This window comes from Triplophysa rosa, linkage group LG15, assembly GCF_024868665.1.
Source record: "Triplophysa rosa linkage group LG15, Trosa_1v2, whole genome shotgun sequence".
NCBI lineage: Eukaryota > Metazoa > Chordata > Actinopteri > Cypriniformes > Nemacheilidae > Triplophysa > Triplophysa rosa.
Window position 1 is genome coordinate 2,324,550 of NC_079904.1, and position 21,646 is coordinate 2,346,195.

The following is a 21,646-nucleotide window of genomic DNA, read 5'->3' on the forward strand; positions in this document are numbered from 1 at the left end:
TTATACAGACTGGTAACTTTCGACATTCTGTTGATACTATTTCAAAACATCCCTACATATCGGTAGAACATTAAATACAACGTACACATGATTAAATATGAAACATTACTGTATAGCTTTAACAAAATCTTCATAAATGACTTTAAAAAGTCAAGTAAATAATGGTTAAATTTAAATAAATCTATCCCACCAACCCCCATTACGTTTTGTGTGAAAACCAGGATGTATTGTCATGCCGAATGTAGGATGACTTGTTTGATTGGGGGGGTCTGATTGGCCGCCATTTTGTGTGGACATGTGTTAAAAGACAAACTCCACAAAAGACAAACCCACTTTTCCCATACGTAATGACGGTTTACGATTTCTAGATTTTCTTCGTTACACGAGGTCAAGTGAAAACACTCCACTGTGGCAGAGGTTGATGTTCAATGTGCTTTAAGGTTACAGAATGAAGAATAGACTTCCAGCAGCGCCCCCTGGCTGCCAGTCAGCGTAGTGACGTCAGTGCAGGTAACGTGCAGCAGTTTAGGGTCCGAATGGGTTTGAGCTACAGATAATGCTGACTGATAAGATGTTCAGAATTCGAAAGAACAGGAATGCACTTAGATGGTCAAGTAAGCATGTAAAATTAAAGACTGTCTTTAGCAACATGGTGTGGGAAAATTGACCAGATCTAAAAATAAAATCGATCACAATTCTATAGCATTGTAGTGAACCTGTAGCCTATCCAGTTTTAATATTTGTATAGCCTATATTTTTTTGTTGCAATTAATGTTTTGTCGAAATTGACCACTGGGCCTTCATCTGGATTTCTTGCTCTGTGATCAGGAACTTGTTTCAATAACACCATAACAAACTAATTTTATAAATGTAAGATTCAGGTAATGCACACCTTTTGGTGTAGATACACGTGCAGATATAACGACTCGTCAGCTGTTTATTTTAAAGGCATGCAGTTTATTATTATACGACATGCGCATCTTACCTTTCATCCTCCATTACCGCGGCCTCAGAAATAGCCCTACGGCTGTGATTGTGTTTAGTTCGCAGATATATTAATGTCTGCAGGATGAGATGTGTGGTACCCGCGGATGACGATGGTGTTTGTCCGGTTTCGTTGAGCATCTCGGAGTCTGCTCGCTGCATCCTCCATAAAACCGCGCAAGTGCCGCCAGTTGCCATGCGCAGATTCCACACGAAACTTTGCAGTTTCTTAAAATACAAAAACAAATAATGTTTGTTACTAGATTTCAACAAATAGTGTTACAGATTTATTGTGATAGTTTTATATTTGTACTTTCTTTCTGACAGATAAGCAATTTATTTTCATGTTGGTGTGTGTGTTTGTAACTTTTACCTCTTTGTGTTTCAAGGAGAATGAAAAACCCCACTTCCGCTGATCTACATCTACAGTACATCCACAATCAGCAGTCATTATTGAGTGAAAATGTGTAACAAAGTCTGTTGCGCCATCTCCTGGTAATATTAGGCAATCACGCATTTTGAGCAGGTTTTAGTTCACACAAAAATAAAAATAATTTCTTCACCCTCGCGTGGTTTAAACATGCACAACTTTCTTTCTTCTGGGAAACACAGAAGAAGATATGTTAAGAAATGTCTCAGTAGTTTTGTGTCCATACAATGAATGTCAGTAGGGTCCAATGTTGCTTATTAACGTTCTTCAAAAAAAAAATTGTGTTCTGCAGAAGAAAGTTTGAAATCACGTAATCGTGAGTAAATAAGAGTTCATTCTTGGGTGAACTTTCCTTGTAAGAGTTGTATATGAGTTGACAAAAGCAGCCTATAACTTTATTCTGTGTCTCCTATATTGTTTCTTCTCAAAATCTTTTGAAGACATGCTGTTGTTTTGTGGAAAGTATTTATATAAAATTAAACATTAAATACATTTTAAAAGTGATTTTCTATTGTCTGCATGTTTATAAAACTGTATAATTTATAGTGCCTAATTCGTCACCAATAATGCATATTTCCTACATAAATAAGTCTTATAATTATTTTTATTATTTATATTAGCAATGAGCTCCGTTAAGTTTCATTTTCAGCAGTGGCTTTGTTAGTTTCAAACAACTACTAAAATAACGTTTTTAACATAATATTCTTTAAACTAAAATTATAGTATTGTGTTCTAATGTTGTATGAAGTTCATATGTTTCAATTGTTGTAATAGTTTTACTCGACCACTTTCTCTTCACAATTAATTAGGTTTTGGGTTTACATAAATGTTTTCATAATAACTGAATAGTGTAAAAGTCTTATTTGAAAGGACATCTGACTTTTAATCGAATATTCTATAATATATCATATACTGTAACTATGAATTCAACATTTCATTTTAATTTTTTTGTAACGTAAACACTGGTTGACACATGTGTTCGTTTTATTCTAGTTACAAAATATTTCAAACAATAAAGAAAAATGTCATGATTGCACTGCTGTCCGTTTTAAAGATTTAATGAAAATGTTTCATTAAAGTTGACTGTTATCTGCATCATCACGGTTTCAGCTGTCCTAGGTCCAGTCATGTCATTTACAGTTAAAAAAACAAATTAAGTAATTATACCCGATGAGCCACTGTATTCGCCATACATATACACAAATAAAAATATAAGTACACATGCTTTATTCTCTGGATCCAGTATGATTCTTTAAAATGTAGCCCAGTTAAATATGATAGTTTTCTGAAATTTGCTGCCATCGTGTGGTGTAAAATCAAAACCCAGAAACGTAAATAAACATCTTTTTAAAAAGAGATGATTTGATATTTAGCAGATGAACCACAGAACTTTTCAACTAAAATGTAACAATGAAACAGATCACAATCACAAAATCCAAGAATTACTCTAGTGCAACATTACTGTTAAACTCTAGGTTCCTTTTTGAACTCTGGTTTCTTTCTGTGCTTGAATCACTCTTCAAATAATCAGATCAAATTAATAAATGGGTTGGATGTTGAGGGAATGTTCTCAGCAGAGCTCTGGGAGCGAGAGACACTGACACAGAGGTGTAGTTGCATCAAGCTTGTTTATTTCCTCAAAGGAAGCATGTTACATATAGAGTACAGAAGAGCAAACGTCTTCAAGCTGTATTATGCACCAGGAAAATGCTTTAAAGGATAGATCACACTCAGTGGCCTTGCCTGTGTTTATTAGTGCGGGAACTAAATAATCTAACAATTACTATTGTGCAATATTACCATGACTTCTATTTGCAACATGCACTTTATTTTATTATCTTATTCGTATACTTTGGCAATTAGTGAGTGAATATTAAGAATTTAGAGGATGTTTGGAGTAGAAAGTGACTGAGTGAATGAATGGACAAAACAGACTAGTTGCATCATGGAGTCGTCATGGTAACCTATCAACAGCAGTACAGCATGGGTACTGAACCCCATCACTTTCTGGAAAGCGGATATTATGAAGCTGAGAAAACCTACAGGATATATGTTTATACAGTATGTCCTAAGATGCATAACAGATATACGTGTTTTGTTAGATTAATTTCAATAACTGAAATACATTTTCATCAGTTTAACAAAACGTGTATTTCCTCTGTTGATTAAGAAAAACAGGATAAATAGATCTTTCTTCCAGTGGCAGATTGTACTCCATTGAGCTGTGTGCAAAAACACCTTTAGTATTCCAGTGGAACTGCTGTGTGATGCCAAATCCACATACTGTAAAAACCATGACCAGACTAAACCTCCTTTATCAGATTGTAATGTAAACGGTATTGGTTATAAACACAGGCCTATAAAACGTTCATCTTAACAAAATAAAAGTAGCTCACACCATTTGTCATAGAGGTGTGGGTAATTAAGACAGTATTGTGAGTGTGAATTTGTGTATCATCACACAGTACTGCACGTGTATGTGAGTTCATCATTATTCCCTGCCTTCCTTCCCTGTTGAAAAAACCAGCATATGCTTTGATGCTGGTTTAGTCATGTGCTGGTCAAACCAGCATCAGAACATACCTAACCCAACATATGCTGTTTTTTCAACCGGGTTACAGAAGAGTCCCTTTCTGTATAGTGAGTCCAGGACGTGCAACTGAATTCGGACTATTTCCAAAGGATCCTGTAAAAATAATGCACCTCACACACACAAGAGAAGCCTTCTACCTGTGACTGATAGCTTCACATGCTGGTCAGATGATCTCTGTGTCCTAGCGGGCAGAATACGTGAACAGGTTTAGTGATGCCTCTACGCGAACCCAGATCTTGGACAGGGGTGTTTCTCCTGTAACATGTTTAGTATTCAACACACGACATCATTACCATAAGAAGATTTATGACTCTCTAGCACACAAATCTAGCCAAAGGAGATATCAAATACAAAAACCATTAACAATTGGGTGTCAGTGAAAATTTAGTGTTTCGAAACATTTAAAGATGAATGGATTTTCTGAGAGAAATAATTTATCGATGGCCTATAGGCCTACCTGTCAAACTACTACGAATGTTTCTTCAGTTAATTTACATTTGCTTTGCTGACTAGGTTTCACTGCTTATACTGTCACGCCTCTATTATTTAAAAACTGAAGGATTTTCACTAAATCTTGTGTTTCTTACCGTGGTTCTGAAGCACCAGAGTCAAGTAAGCAAAATCCAGAAACGCAGAGAAATGCGCGAGAAGCAAAAGCGAACAGCGCGAGCTCGCCGTCGTACATATTGAGCTCTCGCGCACTCCGATCCCAGAGAGATATCGCAATAATCTTTGTGTTAATGCATAAAATATCAGCTACTGAATAAAACAAAATGAAGACAGCGTTTAAAGTAATTTCACATATCTAGTGTAGGCTAAATGCAGTTTGGGGTGACTTTGTGAAGAAAATTCACCACAAAATGAGCGACAAATTGTTGCAAGCTCTGAACAAATCTAATTCTCTCCATGTAAGTTTACCCACATGAAAGAATTATGGTAGTAAAATTGTGTTTACTGTGGTAAAATTCCTAGATAAACTGTTCCTGCACCTTACTGTTGTAAATATTCAAGCATACGAGAGTTTATTAATTCACTATTCACCAATTATAAGCTAATATACTTAGCCTCCTATAGTATATTTTACGTGGTAGTAAAACATTAGAAAGAAAAGCAATTTCAATAAAATTGTGTTAGAAAAATGGATGGTAATGAACGTGCCTGTAAAGTAACTTGGATAGGACTAACATGGGTTTACTAAAATATAGCAGCTTCAGTTTTGTATTTTTAAGGTGTCTCTACTGACATTTACACAAATAATTAAATTGAAACACGTTTTATGTTTACAGCAATGACCTGAAACGGAGTAAATCGAAGGGTAAAGTTGTTTCTCCTCAGATACGTATTACTGAAACTGATTTATATTTCCTATTTGACCAGCAGAATGTCAATCTGATTTCATGTTCCTGTGAAAGATACTGAAAGGGATAGTTCAACCAAGAATAAAATATCACTGATTCACCCTCACGTGGTTCAAAACCTGTACACAAAAGCAGATATTTTGAGAAATGTCTTAGTGGTTTTGCTCCCATACAGTGGAAGTCAATGGGGGGAAAAAAATAGATAACAAAAATTTTTTTAAATGTCATACAGGTTTGAAATGACATGAAGGTCAGTAATTTATTACATTTTCTTTTTTGGTGAACTATCCCTTTTAATGTAATTACTGATAAAAAGGAACACCAATGAAAATAAGTGACTTGTTATTGACCAGCAGTTCCTTTTTTGGAAATACGGCAAGCCTCCTGTGTCTTAAGAACTGTAAACGCACACGCACACATACACACGCACGCACGCGCACACACACTGCAACAAACACTCCATACCTTAATAAACGGGGCGAACATGTAACTTAAACAAGCTTATTTTTAATGGATCTGCAAAATTATTTGAGTTTCCAAAGAGAACGCTCCCCTCCCTGACACGTATCTTGACTAGGAGAGATACTTCCTGTAAATTACAAACATGGCAAAACTTACAAAAGACCCCAAAAACCCAAAGAAACCAGCATGCAGGAGAGAATGAGTAACTGAGTAAGTGAGGGTAAACAAAACCAAAAAATACATTGAGGAGATTCATAAAACAAGTCATTCTGGGGAAAAAAAACTACATTTAAAAACAGAAGTATGATGCCATTCTCTTCTGTGCAAACAGAATGAATCCGGATGGTTTCGTTCGGGCATGTGTGGGTCCAGTTAGCGGGGGTCAGTCAGAGATGAGAGGACCAGTGTGCCTGTGTCTGTGTGTGTGCAACGGTTACAGAAGTGTGATGTTTAAATGTGTGTTTTGGGTGTGAGCTCTTATGCTCGACATTAAGGCACCGGACGAAAGAAATAATACAAAAATATAACCCCAGCTAGAGAAGATCTCACACTAACACACAACACTGGACAAAAGTCTTCGTCTATGATGTCACACTGAATGCTACGGCCGCTCCTCTGCGCCGACGGACAGCATCTCCAGGTCCACCGCCGGTCTTCATGTAGTAGTGAATGCGCTTTTGTTTCGTTTGTTTCAACTCATTTCGTTCATTATTTAAAATGAGTAAGAAGAGACATGAAACGACTTTTCTTTTTCTCTTTACATTTTTTTACAGAAATAAAAATGATGTCAGCAAGCAGTTGTGAGTGTGAGAAACGTTAGAGATGTGGTTTTACAGAGAATCCCATGAGAAGGACAAAACGGAAGAGTGTTAGACAGAAACAAGGGATGAGTGAATGAGAGAGAGGAGGTGAGAGAGAGAGAGAGAGAGAGAGAGAGAGAGAGAGGGTGTTTGTGTGAGGGGTGTATGTAAATGTGTGTGTGTTCAACTGCAGCACTTGGTCTTCCAGCCTGTGACTCCGCCCCCAGTGCTGATGTCCACATTTTCACTGTTCGGCTCTTTTACAGGTGTCTGTGAAAAAAAGGAATATTTTAAAAACAGAGAAAGCAACATGTAACAACTGACGTTCTTTGATCTCTTGTGTAAAAACATGTGAAACACGAGCACTCAGAGCCTTGGAACGCGCAGCATTATTTGATGTGTTGATGTAAATTCAACTCAAAAATGCAGACAGCGAGAGACATATTGACTCATACCCTATCTCCTATTTAGTGCCCTATGCGTACCATGTAGGACATAATAAATGTGCAAAGTCCAGGACTTAAAAACGGGAAAAAAATCATTCGATCCACTCCGAGCAGAATCAGTATTTTAACGTTTCTGTTCATGCGTTTCTCATAAAACATGGCCGTTCCGAAAAGGGTTTTCTCAGAAAAAATACCGGTAAATAACGTTATTTTAATATCGCCCTGTACTTCAAAATGTATATACATTTTCACTAAATAATAACAGCACACAAGATATTTCAGCTTTTTACATTTAATGCGTAAAATCACAACAGAAATACTTGGGACTGATTTTTGCAACACACATTGTTTAACAAATTACATGAATAAATGCAAAATTACATTTGATAACCGTTCTCCTTCAATGCATTTCAACTGCTAATTTAAGGCGCACACTGTGCAACGTCCTTGCATCGCAGAATCAAGTTCAGTTAACCAAGATTGACCATTTAATGCATTATAACATTATCAACAACATAAAATCAGATTTTCTAACATTTAATACAAAGCATTAACATCTTATAAAGATAAACTGACCTGATTAAGCCTATGGATAGGCATAAACAAAATCAGTCATTGTATTCTTAAAGTCAGTACTGCTTGTTTAAACGTACGAAAAGAATGTCCTTTAAGACCTGTGCATTCATTGATGATCTCAGTGGGAAAAGAATGTAGTCGGGGAAAGAAAACGCTTGCCCAGTACTTAAAAAGACACTCGCTACTTTTTACACGTGCTTCTCTCGAATACATATCCAAAACAGATGAAATTGACACATTGCGCTTTACCGTCGTGCTTTCTCGTTCTTTTGCCATTAACAGCTGTTCTATCTCGTCGTCGTCATCATCAGATGATTGGGATTGAATGTGCTGTGTAGTTGCACTGCTACCAGATAAGTTCTGAATGGTTTTTGGTGACATGTCCTCGCAAAAATTCCTGAGCTCCAAAAGCCGCTCCAGCATGTCGTGTGTAGAATGCCAGCTTGTGGGGCAGTCAACAATGGCCCTATTTTTCCCCATTCTTTTCAGAAGAATGACAACGTTATGTGTGCGCAACTTTTTCGCAACACGCCTCGCTTTAGAAATTAAATTGGCTGACCGTTGCTCTTTTAATGCATCGTCAACTGCTAATTGCAAGGTATGAGCCGAACACCTCACACTGCGCAACACACATTCTTGCATCGCAGAGTCGAGTTCAATTACCAATTGCTTACTTTCGCCTTGGACTTCAGCCACATCGTCCTCATCCATTCCTGTGTCAACTGGATCAGCCTCGTTCACTTCATTTCACAGGATGCTCTCTTGCGCATCAGATAGTAAAGACACTGCCTTTATCATGTTAGCGCCATTATCCGACGTTATCGAGTAAACTTGCCGTAATTCAACATCATATTCGTGCAGGATGAAATATATTCGCCAGTGTGTCTGTCATTTAGCTCTCTTACAACCAAAGTGCGCAACAGAATTTTTTCTTCATCAGTATATTGTACATTTATGCCGAGAACAGATCGGTCTCTGCATGTGGCCAAATCAATTTTTAACATCAGTAGCCTTCCCTTTAACTCATTCTTGAGCTTTTCCCTTCCTGCCTCAGCAACACTTGACACCGTATCACGGATATTCGAGGAGTTGATGACGAAATTATTTCCTATAGCCTCTTGTATTGGCTTGAAAAATTTTCTGAAGCCAGTGTCTTCCATTAATGTAAATGGTCTCCCGTTGACAGTTACTAGCTCTAAGCACGCATCTTTCAGAACATCGGGACACATTTGTACATGTAGGCCTGTAGTCTTTGGCTTTTTCACTATAACCGCATCCAGAGTCGTTTGTCCATCCGATGAAGATGCAGGTCTTTTATTGCTGGTTGAATCAGCACGTTCTGCTGGATGTTTACGCTGAATGTGCCTCTGCAGGTTACCGCCGTGATTCCCGGTTATTTCTGCCCCGCATCCAACGATTTTACAGACAGACTTATTAGACGACTTGTCATAGGTGAAATACTGACGAATATGATTTTCTTGGTGGCGACCCATCTAAAAAAAGTAATTGACAATGATAAGCGTATAGGCCTATAGGACTTTTTAGCTTCAATATTACGTTAGCTGGCTCACATTACTTCACAGAATTTAAACCCCAGCCCAAAGATATTTCCATTACTTTCAGTGGCTAAACTTCACGTTTCTTAACACGTTTTAACTTAAGGCTAAACAACATACCTCTATATATTTGAGGTGTGGTTTACTTGTCGTAACTGAGGCGAGCTCGTCGGGAGCGACGGCACTTTCACGGCCGATGGTGGCTGCTGCGCGGGTATTTCAAATTCAATCACGTTGGATTAGTCAACGTTGCATTTTGCGTGCTATTCAAATTCAAACAGAACGATAAAATAACGTTATTAACCGGTTAATGGTAATTTCAAATAAGTGTTTCTGTTCAGAACAATTAAAATTGATTTTGCTTTCGTTTTTGTTCCTGTCAAAATGTCATTCGTTCCCGTTTATTGTTTTCGTTCCTTGAACCGGTTCAGAGCCTGCAAACGAGTGGCTGATGACGCACCACTTCAGCAGTTTTCATAGTGAAGGGGGTGGGACTCTTTGGATTCTAAAGTGCATTTGATTGGACAAGAATTTTGACGAGAAGCTGCAGTGTTGCGTGACGTCATAAAATATCTAGATTTTTTTGTCAGTTTTGAGCGAACATATCTTCTAAATGCACATTTTTGTCAGCGCTTAAGAGCATATCAATTTATTGATGCTCTTAAAGGGGTCATATGACGCCAATACGTGTTTTTCTGTGTTATAAGTTGCCCATGCTTTCCCAAACTCACCTTTTTGAGAATGTCTTCTGCTAACGTGAGGAACGCCTTTTCGATGCTGATGTTGGCTTTTGCACTGGTTTCAAAGAAGCGAATCCCATGTTCTTTTGCAATCTAAAAATCAGGAACAGCTCATTTATATGAAGACTGAACAAAGATAATGCAACACTAAAAATATTTCTAATCCACAAGTCTGAAGTGCTACACAATATTTTACAAAACCAAATAGGCAAAAAACGATTATAATTATGAACCAACAGAGAGCTATTGAGAGAATAATGTCCACCAGATACTGTCTTTTCAGCATTCCTGAAAAACTAAAGTTTATTGCAAAACCCAACCAAAAATTTTAGATTTTGTGTTATTTTTTGCATCTCTGAATACTTACTGTTTGAGCAACAGCACTTAAAATATTAATATAATAAACAAGAAAATAATGAAATAAAGTCAACAGTAAACCTCAACAACTAGTGAATTGTTGGATGACTAGTTGACTGATCGACTATCCTAACCCCTACACAGCCTGCAGCATCTCACCTGTTCCCCCTTGGCTTTGGGTACAATACGTTTGTCCTCCATGTCACACTTGTTGCCTAGCAGCATTCTTTCCACATCCTCATTAGCGTGCTGTAATAAACACACAAACACTATTTAGGATTTGTTTACTTAAATGGCTATTAAACGCATTATTCTTCAAGAAGAATTGAATTCAGTTAGGATGCCTTAAGGGTGAATAAAACATGGGGAAATTTTGATATGCTAGTAAAGTATCTCTTTATGACAGGACTACGCCTCAGTTAAATAAGCATATTTAAGTGGCTTTTATAAAAATGCCATAGAAAAAACATTACTGGTGTGCATCTCGAGACAAAACAATGGCACTGACATATTTTAAGATATGTCAGGGAAAGTTATTTACAGTTAAGACAAATGAACAATGAAACTGGGCCTAAAAGTTTTCATACAAACGCCCCATCTTTATCTTTAATCTCTGAAAATTTAATTAAAATTAATTGTTGATGTTGAACTTCCTTCTTTAATCTCAAGACTGACACGCAAAACAAATGTAAACAATTCGCACTCTTGAAAAACACTGTGGCTCCGAACACTGCTGTCTAAGTAACCTGACCTGCTTAACATCAGTAATAATCCTTTAACCAATGGCCTGAGTCTGGGATGAGACAACCACAGACCTCATCGAGTTTCAGTTTTTTATGAATTCTAATGAAATTGCTGACTGTCTGTAACTTCTGAGTGAATCATCGTATCGAAAGTCAAACCATCAGCAATTTCCCCCACCCAAAGCGAATATGAATCAGGATTTATTGTGTTTTCAACAGACTGCCTTTTCAAAACTTCATCTGTTGTTGACAGGGTTCCTACACATTTTCCATTTCGAAATTCCATACTTTTCCAGACTCAAACATACAGACTTCCCTGAAGATTTTTCAGACCATAATTAACAAATAAAAAAGATAGTTTTAAAAATCTAACGCTTCACATGTATATTATTATAATATTTTGCCAAATAATCAGTGGACTGTTAGAGCTATACCTCATACAAATTAATTAACACCAAACCAAGACATGTTCAATGCACAACATTTTATAATTGGAATTTAGTGCAATGTTAATAATTTGTTGAATTAAATAACCGTAAACCTTCCCACAGCAACAGAAGGAATGGTGAAATATAATTCATTAATAAACATGAAAAGTCCATTAACTTGGCTTCTTTCAAAATTTGACAACGTTCAATCCGGGCCGTATGCAGGAATCTTAGAAATACTGAGGTCCAAAAAGATTTTCTTGAGCTACATGTCCATTTTAGAACAATTGAGTGCAAATTAGATAACAATAGTTAAAGCCATTTCCGTCTTTTTATGTTAATCAGTGATGAGTTAACACATGGCCAAATGATATTTTTATACAAATATTACCAGATTGAAATACAATCAGTCTTTCAAGAGCATTTGGGTTTGGAATGACAAATGTAAGCGCTATTCCTTTGACTTTTTGTGCAGCTACAGACATAGACATCAAATTACAAAAGTTGCAGACTTTATAATAATATAGAAAGAGAATTAAAGAACAAAAATTCATTCATGCATTTGAAATATTTGCAAATAATATTGTTGTTTTAATAGGCTAACCACGACCTATAAACACACCTGAGTCAAAGACATGCAGTTTAGGATGAACTAGTGAAGGTCTGGTCATGTTTTTGTCTCATTTCAACATTTTGAAGTTCGCATTATTGGATATTACAACCGGCCATTTAGTCAGGTTTGTTATTTAAATGTTGACGTGCGTTAAGTACGCTCAAATTGGGAGTGCATACTCCCGAGCTCTCTGGAAAGAGGGAGAAAGCAATCGGTCTGTGTTGCTGCAGCTCCATGCGTTACTAGTAACTTCTGGGAACTATTGAGAGGCTCCAAAAACCGCCATTGCTGTGAAAAAAAACTGTGTCATTGGAGTCAACGGAGTTGACCCAACTCTCTCTCTCGATGGATCTGTTGCTGCCTCCGATCACAGCAAACAGCCCTCCAGCAGATTTGGTCTAGCGCCGATCTTTTGGCAGCGCTCGAAACATGCTTCTAACTTCATAAAAATACATTATCAGATATTCTTAATTTTATAATTTAGAAAAACAGATGGAAACTCATAATTTTCTCCATACTCAATTTCCTTTTTTCCATACTAATCCAGACCTGGAAAACAATCAAATAAAAATCCATGCTTTTCCAAAACGCGCAGGAACCCTGTTTTGAGGAGTTCTCTACTTAACATACAAAACAGTCTGTGTATGTTTACATGTTGTCAGTGCGATGTCTGACCTCATCAATGTTTCTGAGCCACTTGCTGATGTTTTCGAAACTCTTGGCGTTGGTGATGTCATACACAAGCATGATGCCCATGGCCCCTCTGTAGTAAGAGGTAGTGATGGTGTGAAACCGTTCCTGACCTGCTGTATCCCTGAAAAAAAACATCAACAACTAATTACACACTTCTGTCCATTAATCATCAATGAACCTCATAAAGTAAACACCACAAGCAATGCAACTTCATTTAAAGACGTTAATGTTATAAGCACATACAGAACTCACCAGATCTGTAGCTTTATCTTCTTTCCTTGCAATTCAACTGTTTTGATTTTAAAATCAATTCCTGAAAAGAAAAAGAAAAAACAGGAAATGAGTAAATAAAACATCAACGGTGTTATTATGCAAACCTCTCACTTCAGAAAGCAAACATGTAAACTAGTGTTGTCAAAAGTCCCGGTACTTCGGGTCCAAGTCGGTACCTAAAAATAAAAAAGTTGGCGGTACCTCTTTTCATAAGACCTGGTAGTGTCATACCGGGTCAACCGGGTACTGATGCTCTGTCTGACAGGTTGTCAGTCGGAAACTTTTTATAGACGTAATAAGACGTGATGAGCGGATAAGCGAGGCTCCGTCCACAAGAGATGCGCGCAGAAATACTTCAGATTCGTCATATCATGAAGAAAACGAACAGAGTTTTGTGGTGAAAGGAGGAAACATCCGGATTTATTTATAGCGGTAAGTTTCAAATTCTGTTACGTTTGCATTATGAATGTTGTATCATATGTTAAGTTAAAGGTTACATTAAAATAAACGTCCCTGTTTGCGTGTTAATTTGTTAGCGCCAATGCTAATCCAGTCAAGTGTCCTTATTAACCATTTAATGCTTTTATAACTGTAGTGGGATAAAATACATGGGAGGACATGATGGTGTTTACAGTACCTATTTTAAATAGGCCTATCTGAAATCTATGTGCTAGAAAACAATATATGTTTGACTAGAAATGTGTATGTCTTGGATAGATAACTCTATAAGGTTTAAAAAGACAAATTTAAACTAAAGAAAAATCTATCTGTTGCATTTATAATTATTACCTTAATGTAAGTAAATCTTGTATAAATGCAGTATAAAAACTGAGGTTTGTTTTAATATTGCATATGCAATATTGATGTTTATTCTATTTGTCTTATACAGCAGCAGACTGAGGAGGATGTTCATTAGCATCAGCAGTGAGCACACAACAGTTTCAGCAACAATTAACTTGGCATTACTTTTTATACATTTATATTAACAATGAGCTTTATTAAAATGTGTTCCAATTAGCATGTACTGGTGTTTTGCTTTGTACCGAAATTGGTACCGAGAACCATGGAATTTTACTGGTATTGGTACCGAATAATGAAATTTTGGTACCGTGACAACAGTAATGTAAACATTTTCCACTTTGGAACAGCATCAACTGATGCACAATGAGACCAGACGCACAAAAGTTTATCAGTTAATTCTAATGCCATGTTGACTTAAAGGTATGTTTAGGTCCAATGCGAGCAAATATCGCTACAGTCTTATCCATTAGTCTTTTAAACCATAACACCGTTTCTATTTACACAGGTAAGTGATTGTCGATTGTGGCGTTTTGCAGACAAATGATTTCTTCTGTATAAACCCAGAGGAGCCCAGGAGGGCTGAAAGTGTCACTGTGTCTACATTGGTTGTGATGCTGAAGGGTACAGAGATATCTTGGGTTTAGAGGAACACAAGCAGTGTGTGTGTGGTTGAGACTAGCACTGACAAACACTGACAGGCGATCAGACTGGAAAGGTTCATCTGTGAAACTGCAAAGAGTTTAATGGTCCCATGACATAGTAACGGCATTCAGATGGAAACGTTCAAAGCCGAACGCTTTACTGTTAGCTAAGGCTGTGTAACAACAACATAAGCTCACAGCTTTACTAGCACTCAAAGAATGAATGACATGAATAATGCAACATCAGCAGATTACAATAAAATGGAAAATACAGGGACCTCACTCAGTCATATCTAGGTTCCTAAATGTCAGCGATTTAGGGGTGGGCAGTTTTAACCTGGTCACGCAGAAACATACATCAACCACATCCTAAACAACCACATGCACTCTGTAAAAGCAATTCCCTCGCAACCACCTCACCCTAGCATCATGGTGGATGGGTGTAACAAAGTGAAAAATAATAGCACACTTATTTTCTTCAGAAAATGTCAAAATCTGCTGTAGGCATGGGCCGGTATGAGATTTTGACGGTATGGTAACCTTAAGCCAAACGGTTTCAGCTTTAAAATGCATTATTTTACACAATAGATTTGATTTTTAAGCAACACAAATTATCTGGAACAATAGTAAACATAAACAGTATGTCAGGTTAAATCAGTGCTTCCCCAACATTTTGAAAGCATGGCACCCCTTTCTAGTCTTCTTTTAAATGCATTTACAGTAATTAAACATACATGCATACATCCATACATATACATAAATAAATTAAATGCAGATGAGCAAACAACTAATTAAGCATAAACAAAATATGGCACAGAACCTGATGGGTTCCTGCACAAAACAGCTCATACCTTTGGAACGGTATAACAAAGTTTTTGTGATTTTACTTTCCAAACCACAGTATACCTTGGAGCCGGTACTCGGCCCATGCCTAATCTGCAGTGGTGTGCCGGAGACCAGTCTGCCCATCACATTCAGCAGAAATATCGAACACGCACACAAACACACACAGCTGCACTATGGGTGGGAGCCACTTTATGCAATGATACACAAACAAGGAGCCAAATACTGAGTCACTCTTGCACAATACACAAAAACCACACCAAAACTCAACAGCCGACACAGAACAGAGCTACGCTGAGCCAGAGAATGTTCTAGCAATGCTGGAATACAACAGAAACTGAAAAGTGCACAAGGAAACAATGCTGAGGACGGAGGGGAGCAGGACACAAAGACACACACAACCTCTGGAAACATGTCAAAGGACACAGACTAGAGAGCCCTCACACACTTCTGCAAACTCCGACAGCTGGACATTTAATCTAATCATACGATATTGGGAAAACGAGCACGATCCATGTGAATCTGCAAGGGTGCTTGACAGGCAGCCAGTCAGAACTTTTCCCATGAGCCTCAGCAGCTGTGAGGCCCCTCCACAGGGTCAATACCAAAGCCCCACCCAACTGAGCCAAGATCCCGTCAATCAACAAAACAGAATGAACTACACAGCATGTGTGAAAATCACATCCGATCTGGAAGATCTGCATCCCTCTTCTCGTGTTTAGACGTTTATCCTCTTTAAAACAAGTGTGTGAAATTTTAAATATGTAGAAAGTTTGTGTGTGTGCATGTGTGTACGTGCGTGTGTAAGGTAATCTTTCACACCAGGACTTGAGGGAGTTTCCTATGAGTATTTTAAGACCTATGACATACAGACAGAGAGATTCACTTAAAGACAACATGAAATGACATTCACAACCATTTTACTTCTATAATGTAACATTTCGCTGCTGTCCTTCTGAAACCTTGCCCCTCAAATTTCATGACTTTTCTTTTTTGCCATAAACCGTTATTATTAGTCACCCTTTATGTTCGACACTGAAAAATATCTAACCAATAAAAAGTTTTAAAAAATGCTTGTAACTTTAACTTTTGAAATCGTTTAAAAAGTGCTGTGGTTTTTTCCATTTCCTGAAAAGCAAGTTTGGACATCCAAGGTTTTGAAAGTACAGTGACGATTTGCAAAGAAACAGGATCTTCAATGAGGGAAAAAAAATGTGTTGGGTGGAATTTTATTATCATTACATCAGAATTAGAAAATTATTACATGGTGAAAAAGGACATTAATATACATACAAGAGTAGATATTCTGGAAGGCATTTAGGTGATCAGATCACAACATTCAGAAGCATGTTTACACCTGTCCACTTGTATTTGGATCATATGAGAGGGATGTTAACACCAGGTATAAACGGGGTCATCGATTGCACCTTAAGCTTGGTGACATCAAACGAAAAGAAAGATTACAAAACAAACTGATGAATCATTAAGACTAGAATATGTATTAAAACAAGAGAGCCAATTTCAGAATAAAATGAGAAGAACAACAAAAGAAAATGGAAGATGAAACCAAAAGAAACCCACCGAAGTATAGAAATATAGAAAATCATATTTTGATTCTAATCACACAAAGAAATATTTCCTGATGGTTCAGTACATCAACCATGTTCTGATATATTTTACAAATACCACCTGATTTCTCTCCCTCACGCACATAAGCTAAAGGTGTGGAATCCACCGCGTGTGATGTGGTCACCTGCCATACCGCCTGCGATCATGTGACTCACAGCAGATGAAAATGCAGCCATAAAGGTCAAACGCACACCCTCGTCGGCCCAGAACAAAACCAAGTAAATATTAGTTTTCATTTCGAATCATTATTATACCCAGATTTAAGAGGGAATTATGTCTGCCTGAAACACCACCAATGACTGTATCGCTCTTCATTTTCTCTCTAAAAATAAGCAGACTGTTTTCCAGAGTGACACAAATAAAGGTTTAAAGAAAACTGCATAATAGTGGTTATTTTTATTAACTGAATAATATACTCTAATCATCTTTGCAGACTTGGATGTGCTAAATTCAGAAAAGTCTGAATGAAGACTGCCAGTACACTAGAATAATGGAGAAATTTACAGGCACAAATGTCTGAAATCAGCATTCACGACCCATTCTACTTCCATAATGTGGCATTATTTTATGAGAAAGAAAAAAGTGTAGGAGATGACTTGACTTTATTCATTAGGAATTTATAGTCTTGCGGAAAAAAAGTGATGCGTTTCTAAACTGACCAACCCACATACCCCAATGGTACACCCGGCGCTTATTATTTGCTGCGTTCGTTGTAAAATGCATCACCACGTTAACGGGCATTAAACGCTGCTAGAGGGAATCTGAAAGGATATAAAACATTTCTACGTGATGTTTAACACGGTCCGAAAACGCAGGATCTCTTAATCCGACTTTGGTCAACAAATAAATGCAAGGCATTACAAAATGTCATGTGGAGCCCATCCTGGATATGAGTTCTTTACAATCAACAGACATGGGTGGCTAGGGCTGTCACGATTATTAAATAATCGTCTCATCGCAATTGTTTGACCTCATCGCGATGATTTCGGATCATCGCAATTATTGCACATCTCTATAGAAGACACTAGGGGGAGCTGTAGTGCATCTGCATATTGCATATTTTATTGTATATATTGTCACTAAAGCATTGTAATACTTGTAAAATGTACCACCACAACACAATCACTTAAAAAAAACTAAAACATATACAAATTACCTGCAGTACAATTTAATATTATTTAAGCAAATCTCAGTGTGAAAACCAGTCTACCAAAATTTCATTAACACACAAGTAAAATTTTACTGTAGTCTTGCAAGTGAGAAAAAAACAGACTAGAAGCTTTTCTACGGCTGATCGTATTTTAATGGTGGCTTCAATTCACACCTGATCAATTTACAAGTATTTGGTGGTTGTATTATTGACAGGTAAAAGCCTAAACCTTAAATATATGATGACCCAATTTTTTCCGATGTATTTCCAAGAAAAAAAACATAGTCTTGTATTCAGAACAATATGGTCATTTCAATCGCTGAATCAAAAATGAATGAGAATTAAATGTCAAAGCTCAAAAACAGACAATTAATCGTCATAATCGCCAAAGCCCTAAAACAGACAATTAATCGCCATAATAGCAATGATTTATTAGACAATTAATCATCAATCAAATTTCATAATCGTGACAGCCCTATGGGTGGCTGAATCTAAATTTGCCCCATGAACCAGTGTAGCACTGAGATCTCCTGTTACCCCTAGAGAAATGACCCTGCAATGAGTTCAAGAGCATCTGCTAGATGACAGCTAACATACACTGTTCCCTGCGAATATGTTTATAGAGCTCCTGTGATCGAACATCACTGACTGCGTTTACTTTCCAGGCATCTGAACACAGCATTTGACAGCCCGAGACCTAACATACAAGCTAACTCAGAGAATCATGACATTCGAGGACGGTTTGGTAGTATTCAACTTCACCACCATGACATATCAAATGTCTTTATATTAAACATATGCTTTTTTGTTATCCAATCTGGTTTCACAGACGGACCAAAAAACCTTTAAATACACAGAGAAACGCACCTTTTTTTTACATATCACGGCACTGTGACATCACTTTACAAGAAGAAAGTTCGTTCTTAATGAAGTTTATATATGATAGGTTTTGTGTTAAATGGATGAATTTGATGAGGTTCCCATCTTTCCAAAAAATATCATGATAGTATAGATATGGTAGGTTATATAGTAATAAATCACAATGGTTTTCTGTACACTGACATAATGTTCAATGGTAATACCAAAGTTTGTTTTGTAAGGGAAAGTAAGAGGTTGATTTCATCTAATCCAACACATCACTACTTGGGAAACACAACAAGTCTGAAATGCATGACATCAGCTATCAACTATCACACCTGGACAAAACCCAATAACTCCAGTAAACACACGCCAGCAAAACTTCAACCCAAATGTGCTTTCCCAATGATATCATAGAGCAAACACCACGGGGTACTGAAACGACAGGTTTACCAGAGAACACGTTAGGTAATCGATCTACTGGCACGAGAGAGTCGCGCATGCGCATCAGAGCGGCAGATGACGCCACACCAATGAATTGTTTATGGTTTTTAACAAATAACTTACAATCGATTTTTTCTATAAACTCGCAGGTTGATTCAATTGGTGACACCAGTGGGTGTGTTTCAAGGGATTTTGATGATTTTAAAGGTTTGCTGTCTGTAACAGGCCGTTTGAACCTTTACATTTAACCTGATTCACAAACGTAACACGACAGACAACTAACGTTAAATAAATATTACACGCTGAACGGTTAAAAACAAGCCTTCTCACGTCACACTCTTTTAAAATAAAGTGTGAAAGGCGCAACATCACTAACAACAACCACATTACACTTAAGTTACACAGAACGTTACACTAAATGAACATCCCATAGTTTACAAAACCTAAACAAAACAAACTTCCCGCCCCGACATATGATCCCGACTATTATATTTTCTGCTGACTTCTGACGATCTCATCAGCTGATGTGACGTTAAATCGGTTAGCCTGTTAGCATGCCAGACCGAAGGCCCGGGTCACCATCCATTCACACATAGCAACACGTTTTCCGACACAAACACTCAGAACCGGTTCGGTTCGGGTGGATTGGGGTGTGCTGCTCACCTATGGTGGAGATGAAGGTGGTGTTAAAGGCGTCATCGGAGAAACGGAACAGCACGCAGGTCTTTCCCACTCCCGAATCCCCGATCAAGAGCAGTTTAAACAGCAGATCATATGTCTTCTTCGCCATTTGAGCTGTTATTAAACACACACTGACGATAAACAGATGGAGACCCGAGTGTGTTTTCAAGAAAGAAAGATTGTGCGCGTGTGTGCGGTCCAAAAACACAACACTGATCAGTCTCGCGACAGCTGAATTTCGTGGATTTTCCCTCTGTGGACTATTTTAAACTTGAACTGAGGCTTTAATGGAAGTGTGTTTACTCTCGGAGTGCGTATTTTTGGTTGTTACGTGTTGTTTTATATCGCTCTCTCTTTCTTTCTCTCTCACTGTCGGGACAAAATGGCTCCTCCGCCCGACTCTCTCTCTCTTTCTTCAAACTACACCAGCGATCTGATTCAAATAAAAAATATTCCGCTTCATCCCAGCGATCCCAAACCGCACAAATCACCGCCCGCACGCCTCGCAAATGGATCAGTACCGGGTCCGTTTGTAGAGTTTAGAAGAGGACAAACACACAGACACCGACCAACCGCCGTCGCCTTCGAATAGAGCGACTACGGCGACACCCTAGATTTCATAGCCACGCCCCTGTTCCCGCCTCTACGTCAGTGTTCAGGCTTGTGAATGGTCGAAGGTGCTGCTTTTCAAGTTCATTTCGGAGAGCGATTGGACGGAAGGTCAACTGTCCTAAGACATGAGGGCATTTATTGAAGTAGCTGTTCGGGAGGGTGAATGCAGCTGGCGCAGACTGGGTTTAAAGATGCCCGATTCGGGAGTGTAAAAAAGACCTTGTGGCCTGACAGTCTGTTGAAATCGGATAAGCAGCGGATGTTTATGCCCTTGGCACTTTATAAATCCAGATGTTGAGTCAAATCCGGTGATGTCAGTGCGGGTGTGTCCCTGTCAGGAAATGTAAGAAATGTCCACATACGATAGGGTGAAAGTTACACCCTGTATACACTGCAGACGAGCATATATGTGTACACATATATATAGCCTATATAATATGGAAACGTAAAACCTTTACAATATTCCAGTATTAAAATGCAATGATGATTTTTTGGATCTGTTTATATTTATTTATAATGGTATTTACGTAGGCGACTAAAAGCTCTAATTCAAGAACTTTCTTAATACTTTTACTTTATAGGGAATAAACAGGATTCAAATTGCAGCTTTTCTTCTGTAATCGACCTTGCTGTCATGTCATTTTTAAAGCATTTGGCTATTGTTTGTAATCCATTAGGCAACATTTTACCTGAGCTGCAACATGCATAAACCTGCTGTGACTCGAAGACTCGTTTTATTCATTCATATCTGTCTGTGAGTCACTTTTATGGCTCTATTTCCGGTCCATTGGTCTATGAAATGTCTGAGAAATTCTGTGTGCATGTTTTTCTCTCTGTTTTACTACTGTAGTTCTTCCACTGTGGTTCTTCCCATAGGCCAACTGTGAGAAAAAGAATAAAATGCAGTTTCTCTGTCTCAGAATTCCTCTAAACTT

The 21,646-nt window shown here is 37.8% G+C and overlaps 2 protein-coding genes across 4 annotated transcripts in view; both read right to left on the bottom strand.

Moving 5' to 3' along the window:
- lin28b (lin-28 homolog B (C. elegans)) overlaps positions 1 to 2,294 on the bottom strand; it is a 71,900-nt gene extending 69,606 nt beyond the window's left edge. Inside the window, exons 1-2 of one of the 3 annotated variants that reach the window (XM_057352020.1) lie at positions 1,358 to 2,287; positions 1,086 to 1,212 (exon numbers count right to left, since the gene is read on the bottom strand). In XM_057352020.1, coding sequence (XP_057208003.1) covers positions 1,086 to 1,212; positions 1,358 to 1,501 — 271 coding nt within the window. In that variant the 5' untranslated portion in view covers positions 1,502 to 2,287. Of the gene's footprint in view, positions 1 to 985 lie in introns of all 3 variants that reach the window. The other 2 variants (XR_008964362.1, XM_057352022.1) reach the window with 2 other exon arrangements.
- A 3,558-nt stretch (positions 2,295 to 5,852) lies between these two features.
- Positions 5,853 to 20,711, bottom strand: rab10 (RAB10, member RAS oncogene family). Its single transcript, XM_057352023.1, has 6 exons — positions 20,082 to 20,711; positions 13,032 to 13,092; positions 12,762 to 12,900; positions 10,462 to 10,551; positions 9,937 to 10,038; positions 5,853 to 6,897 (listed from the first exon to the last, which is right to left on the bottom strand). Exons 1-6 carry the CDS (start codon positions 20,206 to 20,208, stop codon positions 6,811 to 6,813), a joined length of 606 nt encoding a protein of 201 aa, XP_057208006.1. The 5' UTR covers positions 20,209 to 20,711; the 3' UTR covers positions 5,853 to 6,810.
- Between the last annotated feature and the right edge of the window lie 935 nt (positions 20,712 to 21,646).